The following is an 11,366-nucleotide window of genomic DNA, read 5'->3' on the forward strand; positions in this document are numbered from 1 at the left end:
AATAATCTCAATTAGAGGTCATTGGCCATTAACAGTCTCATCTTTAAATATTCCCCCCACCAGTCCTACCTTGCACCTATTTTTCCTACACCGGTCCGGTCAAAAAAATTTAGTAGAGTTATGTTTTTTTTTTCCAAATTACAAACAGTTTTTTACGGCTTTTGATCAGAATGACGATACAAGTCCATTGATGTAAAACTTACCTCAAAATGGTGCTCCAAACGATGAAAACGGCGCTTCAATTCCGGTGTTTAAACTTCCAATTAACAAAAATCAAGTCATTTGGAGCTCCATTTCGAGGTAAGTTTTACATCAATGGACTTGTATCGTCGGTCTAATCAAAAGCCCTAAAAAATCTGTTTGTAATTTGGAAAAAAGCTTAACTCCGTTAAGTTTGTTTTAACGGGGGACCGGTGTAGGTAAAATAGGTGAAAGGTGAGACTGGTGGGGGAAATATTCAAAGGTGGAACTGTTAATGGCCAATGACCTCTAGTTGGAATTATTATATGTCAATTCTCTTTTTTTAATAATGGATATACTACACAAAAATATCAGATATAATTTTTATAAGACTTTTCATGTTATTTAGTTGTTTTATAAATAATATTTAGTTGGTAATAATGATATCTTAAAAAATAAAAATTATAATAAAGTAGAAATCTAAAACAATAAATAAACAAAGTAACATAAAAAAATAAACAAACAAAACAAACAGTGCTTCTAATTGTTATAAAAGCAGATATACAAACCCCACCAAATAACTGCTTTAGGCAGTTACACAATAACTCCCACCATAACCGTTTTATCAGTTATACGTAAGTATATATTATTGTATTGAATGATGAGATGATAACTTCTTCAGAAAATTACAATTCAATTTGCGATAATTTCTTATCACGTTATCAGCACGAAGATTCTCCACTGGGATTAACCGGCAATCCGCATCAACATCACGGATTCATCAAACATCGTTTTTGGATTCCGAACATCTTCGTTCCTCATAATCCGGGTACACATCCATTCTTCACAATATGATATATAAATTTCCTGGTCTACTGGATAATATCTATATACCTGTATTTCAAAAGTAAGATGCACAAATTTAGATTTTACAAAGTGATAACTGAAAAGGGATATATTCTGTATGCTTCTAGGGATTTTTTTTTTCTTTTTCACATACTGAAAAGGATGCAAACAAATTTGTTCCTCTATTTTTTTAAATCGAATTATTTTGTAGATATCATTCTTTGGATTTATAGAAATAAGATTCTCTTTATGTGAACTTTACAACTCTCCGGCGACTGTCCTCAATCGTCAACCGGCACAACGACGGTCACTGCCGCCACAAACAACCAAACAAAACACATCATAAATAAATTTTCTGACCTGAAAATTTTTCTCCGGTGATCGACGATGCAAGGCGGACCGTTCGTAACTTGCAAATCCTTGTTCGGTAAGTATTAACACCCAAACCAAAAACCCGATCGACATCTTGTTCTTGCTCTCTGTTACCGAGCACCAAAAGCCTTGTTCTTGTTTTTTTTTCTTCTTTTCCGGCCGGCCACCACCGTGAAACCTAAACCGTTGACGTTTAAATCGGCACGACCATCCCACCGGAATGAAACCTGCAACTACCACCCTCTAACCTCTCATTGCAGGTTCTTGTTCTCTGTTCACCAGGCGATCATCACTCTAGAATCGGACATAGCCAGAGATCTGGTGGGTATTTTTTTTAAGAAGATGAATTATAAAGTAATAAACCCCTCTCTAATATATGAGTATGTAAAGTGACTTAAATGGTTTTACAAAACCAGTTGCCAGTAAATAGTTTTACACGCTCATGGTTTTAACTTAAATAGTTAAATGGTTTTACATCTCTTTCTCTTTGATGGTTTCCCTAAAACCATCACCACATGATAAAACCCCAAAGTAAAAGGTACTTGTCAGTAAAATGTTATTTTGTATTTTATATAGCTTCATAGTATTGATTTCTTAGAAGAATTAAAAAATAAATAAATAAATTAAACTATGATATCATTTATATTCGGACTAAGTTAGTAAAACTATGATAACAAATAGTTGTCAGAAAAGCATGATGATTTCAAAATTTAATTAACTGAGTTACTTATATTTGGAGGCATTTTATTCTTATTGGGTTTTTTTGATAATCAAGTCATTTAAATATATTTAACTCAATGAGGCTAGAAAGGATTCTGGAGATAATCTAATGCTTTGGAAATATAATACCTTTTCTTTCATCAATATCTCTTAGGGTGTAAGGGGCACTCCTCTAAGTGGGGAGTGACCTCTCTTACCCACAGCCAATCAGCACGCGCCACGTCAACTTCCCACTTAACTCCCCCCACACCCTCAATTTGATGGCGACACTCCTCTCTTAGGGGACTTGCTTTTTTTGTTTTTGTTTTTGTTTTTTTATTTGTTGTAATTATGCATGTATTATAAATTAAACAAATATTAATAAAAATTAAATAAAATTTAAGAAAAGACATTTCATTAAATTAAAAATAAAAATTACATTCAAACTAGAAAAATAAAAAAACAAACTACTCGTCGTCGGAATTCGCTTCAAGGTGAGGTAGATCTAAATGTCCGAGATGCTCAACGAGATCGTGTTTTAGTCTCCAATGCGTTTCTTCGTCAATGAGCTCGCTAAAAGCAGTATCATCGAAGACGGGTTCGACTGGAGGATCTCGAATGTGTACTGGTGCTATCGCCTTTCCGTCGTCTTTTATAATCATGTTATGTAAAATAATGCACGTATACACGATGGACCTTATCTTTTTCACCGTTTTGGAACGCATTGGACGATTTAGTATTCCCCACTTCGCCTTTAACACATCAAACACTCGTTATTCGCTTCCACGTCACTAACAATTTTTAGGAACAAAGACTTGGACATACGAAACATCTGACGAAAAATATCGGCATTAAATTTTGGATTATCGACAAAATAATCGGCCATGAGTATTTCGTGGCCTCCCACACGATCTCGACGGACAACTTTTTTTTACTAGGCGATGCCGTGTCTAGTAGCTCCGCTTGTTGGATGAGATTTTGGAAGAAAATTAAACTACTATTGCTTGATGTTGAATCTTCATCGTCGGGAAAGTCGGGCAGGAGAGAAAAAAAGGGGAACTCAGAATCCATTTTTTTTAAAGATTGGGTAAAAAATTAGATGAGTTGAAGGGTTTAGGAGAGTAATGTAGTGGGAGTTGTTTTGGGTTTGAAAAATAAAAAGATTAAAGTGGGTTAGTATTTATAGGGTTTAGGCGAAATTTTTTTTAATATATAACGGCTATATAGCCGTTTTAATATAAAAAACGGTCAAAAATTACAAATCTCAATCGGTGAACACAACCCGCTCCCCACACCCCGATTTGGGTCACCGAGGGGATGGCGACGGTGTTCCCGAGCGGGGTTCACACTCACCGCCCCCTCCCCGAGGGCGCCCCGTTCACCCTTATATTAAGAGATGCTTCACATGACATCTGTACTCCATCACAAATATAATATATTTGTTTTATTTTTTTTTCTCTTGATAAGAGGGAAAATTACACAATGCTAATAAAATATTATTATTTGTATTATTATGAAATAAAATCTACTATTATTTAATTTGAATTACCAATTACCATTTTATTATTATAATAATGGCATCATATATCAATTTGTTGGCTAATGTACTTAGTATATTATCTATTGTAATGTAATTGCAACAAAGAAAATAACCATAATCAAAGTAAATATACCCCCTACAAATCGCATCTACAGATGCACACAACTCTCTAAAACTCACTGTGAATGGGTTCATTTAAGGCTATGAGATCATAAAATTGTTAGTGAATACAACATGTTAGAGAAAAATTTCTCAACGTTCTATTCATCAAACATGCTCCTCGCGCAGTATTACAGAGAACGTAAATTTACAAAATATACTGATCTAATACCATGTTTGTTGGTCGTAGAGCAAAATACCAAGCTCCATCTACAAAATCAGTAAATACGACCCGTTATTTAATGTTTTTCTAGACGGTATTTTTGTTGAAACTAATATTATGTTTCATTTAAAACCTAGTGATGTTTGATTTATAGTTGTATGATATTTTTTTTTATCATACTCAAACATGCATTTTCTTATATTAATGCGTTTTATAATTTCCAGAAGAAATATGTATACCAGCTCCCGCAGAGCTATTATTGGTGATGAATGTCTGGTAGATAGCGGTAGTACTAACACTATTCTCAAAGATATGAAATTTTTCTCTGAGTTGTCTCTGGCAGAGACACCGATTAGTACTATATATGGTGTCAGTAACCTTATCGAAGGCTCCGGCAAAGCACACATAACATTATCTTCGGGTACCAAATTAAATATTGATAATGCATTATATTCTAGTAAATCCAGAAGAAATTTACTTAACTTTAAAGATATTCGAAAAAACGGTTACCACCTAAAAACAATATCTGAAAATAATATTGAATATCTTCAAATCACTTCAAACGAAAATGGCAAAGAAACAATTGTTGAACAATTAGAAGCCTTATCCTCTGGATTATATTTGACTAAATCAATCCTATCGAATCATACATGGTGAGTAACCAAAAAGCTATTAGATAAAGACACATTTAATATATCGCATGACCTTCTAGGTCACCCTGGTAGTATAATGATGAGATGAATAATCAAAAGTGCAACCGGGCACCTTCTTAAAACTTAAAATTTTTGCTATCACAAGACTTATCATGTGCAACATGCTCTCTGGGCAAACTTATAACTCGGCCCTCACAAACTAAATTGATACATGAAACCCCATCATTTTTAGAAAGAATCCAAGGGGATATTTGTGGGCCTATTCATCCTCCATGTGGACCATTCCACTATTTCTTGGTCTTAATTGACACATCCTCAAGGTGGTCACATGTGAATCTTTTAGCTACTCGAAATGTAGCATTTGCCCGACTTCTAGCTCAAATCATACAATCGAGAGCTAATTTCCCGGACAATCAAATTAGAAACATCCGGATGGATAATGCGGGAGAATTCACATCTCAAGCTTTTCATGACTATTGTATGTCAATCGGGATCAATGTTGAACATTCGTACCTCATGTTCACACACAAAATGGTTTAGCTGAATCTTTGATTAAACGATTGCAAATAATCACTAGACCATTCTTAATGAGATGTAAACTACCATCTTCTGCATGGGGTCATGCTATTTTGCATGCCGCTACACTGATTAGATTGAGACCAACTGCTGATCATGAATACTCCCCATTGCAACTGGTCTCCGGACGAGAACCAAGTTTGTCCCACCTTAGAATTTTTGGTTGTGCGGTATACGTACTAATACCGCCACCACAACGTACTACAATGGGACCCCAAAGAAGACTGGGTATCTATATTGGTTTTAACTCCCCATCCATTATTAAATACTTAGAACCAGTGACGGGAGACATGTTTACAGCACGGTATGCTGACTGTCATTTTAATGAAACAGTGTTCCCAGTCTTAGGGGGAGATAAGGACAAAGAAAGACTGGTAACACAAGAAATAACGTGGAATGCATCATCGCTATCAAATCTCGACCCCCGAAGTGGTCAATGTGAATATGAAGTCCAAAAGATTATACATTTGCAAAGAATAGTGAATGAATTACCAGATGCATTCACAGACACGAATAGAGTGACAAAGTCACATGTACCAGCATCAAATGCACCTGCTCAAATTGAAGTAATCCCAGAAGCGATTACTATACAACGAAAGCGTGGGAGGCTAATCGGTTCCAAAGACAAAAATCCACGGAATCGAAAAGAGCACAGTAACGCAGTTGGTGAAAACTCACAAAAGATTATAAATGAAACCCCGGTAGAGGTAAATGTCCCAAAAGAGACAACTATGAATCCAGAGGAAAATGAAGTTTCAGAAGAAACACCGGTACCGAACGAAAATGAGATCTCTATTAATTATGTACAAGATAGTACAATGTGGAATCAGAATAAAACACGTGTTGATGATATATTCGCATATGCTATAGCAACGGATGTAATCAATGAAAATGATTACGTACCAAAAACTTTAGAAGAGTGCATTCACAGAAATGATTGGCCAAGATGGCAAGAAGCCATAAACGCCGAATTGAATTCGCTCGAAAAGCGACATGTTTTCGGACCTGTAGTCCGAACACCCATAGACGTCAAACCAGTAGGTTATAAATGGGTGTTTGCAATTAAGAGAAATGAAAAGAATGAGATTGTACGATATAAGGCTCGACTTGTAGCGCAAGGGTTTTCCCAAATCCCAGGAGTTGATTATGAGGAAACGTATTCCCCTGTAGTGGATGCGTGATCGATGTCGTTTGGTCGTTAAAAAAAATATTTATAAAAAGTTCCTAAATACCTTAACTAGTTAGGGTAAGTAGGGTGTCGGTCCACGAGGAGTATGTGGTCAGAATTGGTTTTCTATCTAAATTAACTAAATAAAATAATTAATTAATTGATTGGTTTCGTTGTTTTTTTTAGAAAATAAAATCTAAACTAATGTGATTTAGAAAACAATAGTGGTAAAGGTAACCTCCTCCAAACTTCAGGTTCTAGGTTTACAAAATCTCAGTTTAATTCAATAATTGACACCACTTAGACATAGTGTGGAAAAGTTGATTAGTTTGATTGGTTACTGAAAACGGGTCTTTGTCATCAGATCTCTTATAAGTCAATTAACCCTATTCACTAGCGTGAATCAACCTACTCTATGTCACCCAATCCGCTACAAGGTTTTGTCATCAACCGAACAAATTGTAAAGTAAGGACTCAAAAACACAAGCAAATAGTTCAAACAAAATCAACACATCAAATTACTTATAAAGGTTTGTCAATCCAAAAGTAATTCCAAACATGAATAAAACTGGAAAGAAATAAAACCTAACTGAACCATCTGTCTGGAGGAAGCCACGTATGATTTAGCCGCTCATGGCTTGAACAAACATCATCACAAGAGTATTATTGTTCATCCAAATCAAAGCAGATAAGTGTTCTTCACCCCCCAAAAAGTCTCCAAGAAGCTCTCCAAATTTGTTGGTAATTGATGTGTAACCGATTTCCCATCATAAGACACCATAAAACCCCATGAAATGAGCATTAAATGGAAGGAGTTACAAGAAGGCATCAGTCGGCGCCGTAAGCTACGCCAGTCGCCGTAGCTTACGGCAGTCAACAAGGTCCAACAAATCAGCATGGTGCCGTAAGCTACGGCACTGACCGTAGCTTACAGCGATCAGAACTCCCTTACGCCCCTTCTCTTCTGTCTTACGGCAGTGCAAGTGTCTCATGTGGGGGAGCCGTAACCTATGGCAGGAGCCGTAGGCTACGGTGCTGAATATTATTTTTTTCTTTGTTTCTTCATTAATTCTTGATTCCTTCACTTCTTAACTTCCCGAACATTCAGCATTCATCCAGACTTCACAAATCCTGCATCTTGAACACTTTAACACCTGCACATCAAATCATCTAGTGGTTACCAAGTTCAAGCAATTAACCGAATAAAGTAAGGATTATGCATATATTTAGACCTTTTAAGGGTTGTCCTACGGACCACCCGTCAATGCGATAACCCTTAGGTTCCTAATCGGCCTCACAATCTCTACAGGACTTCATATGAGACTAATGGATGTCATCACCACATACTTATACGGGACACTTGAAAATGACATCTACATGAAAATCCCTAAAGGATTAAAATTGCCTGAAGCATTAAAATCAACACCTCGAGATATGTGTTCTATAAAGCTCCAGAGATCTTTATATGGTCTCAAACAATCTGGTCGTATGTGGTACAATCGACTTAGTGAATATCTCGAAAAAGAAGGATACAAGTCTGATGTAATCAGTCCATGTGTTTTTATAAAAAGAACACTCTCAAATTTCACTATAATAGCAGTCTATGTTGATGATATCAACATCATCAGATCTCTTGAAGAGATAGAGAAAACTGCTCAGTTGTTAAAGAAGGAATTTGAAATGAAAGATCTTGGTATGACGAAATTATGCATCGGACTACAATTTAAGTATCTGCGCAATGGCACATTTGTCCATCAATACATCCAGAAGATGTTAGTATGTTTCAATATGGACAAAGCACATCCGTTTAGCGTACCTATGGTTGTCCGACCGCTAGATCCACACAAGGATCCTTATCGCCCTCAAGATGAAGGCGAAGAAGTACTTGGTCCAGAAGTACCGTACTTAAGCGCGATTGGTGCCCTTATGTATCTCGCAAATAACACAAGACCTGACATTGCATTTGTAGTTCATGTACTAGCGAGATAAAGTTCGAATCCAACATGTAGACACTGGAATGGTGTGAAACATATATTCCGATATATTTGCGGGACACAAGACTTAGGTCTTTTCTATCAGAAAGATCAAAAGTCCCAGCTTATTGGGTATGCTGATACCAGATATCTATCAGATCCTCACAAAGCAAAATCTCAGACAGGTTATGTATTCACATACGGTGGCACAACAATTTCTTGGAAGTCAACTAAGCAAACACTTACAGCAACATCATCAAATCATGCCGAATTAATAGCACTATATGATGCTGGTCGAGAATGTGTGTGGTTGAGATCAATGATTAATCACATACAAGAAGCATGCGGATTAGAACAGATCAAGAAGGAGCCAACAATTATTTATGAAGACAATGCTGCTTGCATAGCTCAGCTCAGAGAAGGTTACATTAAGGGTGATCGAACAAAGCACGTCTCACCAAAGTTCTTCTCAACTTATGACTTGCAGAAAGAAGGGGAAATTGTGTAACACCCCAAATTTCGTATGTCATAGTATTATAAATTAATAGTGACGATTTAATGATAAGGAATGGTAAATATAGATTTTTACCATTTTGAAAGTTTTATAAATAATAGTACTGTCTAAACCCTTTTATGTAAATGAAGTTAACCAAAGGAAAGTAACCAAGTTAGTATGGGGAATTACTAATATGAACCTACTTTAAAAGATAAGGGGCTAAATGTGTGAATGTGAAATGAAATTGATAAAAAAAAGAAGAAATTAGTGAATGTGGGCATGGGTGTGTGCGTGCGTGAGAAAGAGCAGGAAGGGGGAAACCCTTCTTCTTCAAGCTTTGCAAGAAATACAACAAATTAAGGAGAACTAAGGCTAGGTTTTTGATGCATGTGCTTAGATTCATGACCCCTTAAGTGTTCTTAACATCAACGTAGGAGCCATATCAACATGGACACGAGCATGGAAGGGCAATGGGTCAAAGGTAAATACGGAAGCTATGAACGAACTCGGACACACGAGGTAAGTGATTTTCGTAATCACTTCTTATTTTGTTTAAGTAAGGTAGCGTTAGTTTATCGAGCATGATGATGATTGAGGTTTGATATGGTTTTGGTTGTATAAAATCGGTAACTTTTACTACGTATACCAAAGGGGTCAAAACAAGGTTGTAATGTTATGTCGGAATAATGCTTAAGTAATGGCTACGGTTTTGTAACCGGGTAATGGGTAGAATTTCGTATAAGAATGTTAATCGAGAAATGGGGACACTAATGTAGACAAAAGACTCGGTTGTGAGTACTTGAATGTGTTTGGAGTCGTGTTGATTTAAATAGTCTTATTGTTGATCCGAAGTTCTTTTTATAGTTAAGGTGGTTTGATACAAATTATTTAATATGGTTCAACTTAATAATAGGGTATTGTCTTGATGATGTTTTGGGGGTTTAAACCCATCAAAAAAGGAGTGCAAATTGTTAATGGGTCGAGATACCCAAGTGCTGAAAATTCAGCTTATTTCCAGATTTTTGCTAGTCTTTAAAAATTCATAGAAAATCAACCGAATGTCCGTTCGGGGCGTATTTTATATCCACGGAAAGGTCTCGGAGTCACCGTTACTAATAATTTTAGTTTGAAGTGAAATACTCACTGTAAAGAGGGGAAAATACTGAATTACTATAGCTGCATAAAGCTGAGTGAAAAAACATAAATTTTATAGAACTTGCATAATCTTAAGGAATTTATAAGGAAACGATCGGATGTGATTATTTTGTTGTTTTAAAACTCAACGTAGTTATCTATATTTACATGAGTTAAAGTGAGTGATTCCTTGAATATGGGAATGCTTATGCTAAATTAAATCATGTAGGTATGGCTCGTTAATTTCAAACAGCGCGAGAGCTTGTATGTATGTGTGCATGTATGAATGCATGCGTATATGTGTAGAGGTATATGATTGTATGCATGTGGGAATTTAGGAATGTGAACATGTGTGAATGCGAGATGTCATTTATGTATGAAGGAATGGTTCATTATGTTTGGTTATTGACGAATACTAATGATTTGTCTTGAGATTGGAATGTAATACAAGTATGAGAACATCAGGTTCAAGAAGTGTTGAAGTCAAACACGGAACAAGAGATATCAAATGGATTAAGTTTATATTGTTGAATGTTATACGGATTTTTAATTGTATGATAAAAATGTTATATGTTGTTGACGATTATTAATGGTTATGTTGTGAATCATGTCCACAGGTTTATACGGATTTCTTCTACCACGAATGAAGAGAAGCGGACATGGATCGAGTTGATAGCGAGGATTGTACGGGAAAGAACGGTCACCTAGCTTGGATTATGTAACACTTGTAGAATTATTTTACCATGAATGTGGATAAATCAGTTAGTAAATGTTAAACGTTTTGTGACTAAGTCTATACGTAAGCAATGTATTTAGCAAAGTAAGAAAAATTTTAAGGATCGTTTTTCCGATGCGTCGTTTTTATGTTATTACGTGTTAGGGTGTTTCAAATTGACATTCGCCAGATTAAGTCAAGTGAAAATTTAGCTGACCTGTTCACAAAATCTTTGCTTAGAAGCAGTTTCGAGCAGTTATCACATGAGATCAGGCTTCATAGATTAAAAGACGTTAGTTAAATTGAGGGGGAGCATCATACACGCTGTACTATTTTCCTTGACTAAGTTTTGTCCCACTGGGTTTTCTTAGTAAGGTTTTTAACGAGGCAGCATAACTGGTCCTGCAGTATCAGTTTATCATATAGATCCTGAAGTATTGATTTAACATCATCCTGAAGAATGTTGTTAATAATGTATAATGAATAGTATGTATATCTGAGGGGGAGTGTTATAAAAGCAGATATACAAACCCCAGCAAATAACTGCTTTGGGCAGTTACACAATAACTCCCACCATAACCGTTTTGTCAGTTACACATAAGTATATATTATTGTATTGAATGATGAGATGATAACTTCTCCAGAAAATTACAATTCAATTTGCGATAATTTCTTATCACTAATAAATTAAA

The 11,366-nt window shown here is 35.8% G+C and overlaps 1 protein-coding gene and 1 long non-coding RNA gene across 2 annotated transcripts; one reads left to right on the plus strand and one right to left on the minus strand.

Moving 5' to 3' along the window:
- Nucleotides 1-687: 687 nt before the first annotated feature.
- On the minus strand, nt 688-1,791 carry LOC110915855. The gene is made up of 2 exons (XR_002579310.2): nt 1,387-1,791; nt 688-1,074 (listed from the first exon to the last, which is right to left on the minus strand). It is a non-coding gene; the product is annotated as an uncharacterized LOC110915855 (long non-coding RNA).
- On the plus strand, nt 839-10,815 carry LOC118488140. The gene is made up of 3 exons (XM_035985305.1): nt 839-1,009; nt 9,260-9,344; nt 10,577-10,815. Exons 1-3 carry the CDS (start codon nt 847-849, stop codon nt 10,665-10,667), a joined length of 339 nt encoding a protein of 112 aa, XP_035841198.1. The 5' UTR covers nt 839-846; the 3' UTR covers nt 10,668-10,815.
- Nucleotides 10,816-11,366: the final 551 nt, after the last annotated feature.

This window comes from Helianthus annuus, chromosome 16 (assembly GCF_002127325.2).
Source record: "Helianthus annuus cultivar XRQ/B chromosome 16, HanXRQr2.0-SUNRISE, whole genome shotgun sequence".
In the NCBI taxonomy this organism is placed as follows: Eukaryota; Viridiplantae; Streptophyta; class Magnoliopsida; order Asterales; family Asteraceae; genus Helianthus; species Helianthus annuus.

Bases quoted from the DNA above. Each gene is read 5' to 3' on its own strand.
- LOC118488140 (XM_035985305.1), top strand. From the start codon at position 847: ATGATAACTTCTTCAGAAAATTACAATTCAATTTGCGATAATTTCTTA. The intron at 1,010-9,259 runs GTACACATCCAT...ACATCAACGTAG, and splicing joins CTTCGTTCCTCATAATCCGG to GAGCCATATCAACATGGACA. The intron at 9,345-10,576 runs GTAAGTGATTTT...TCATGTCCACAG, and splicing joins AACGAACTCGGACACACGAG to GTTTATACGGATTTCTTCTA.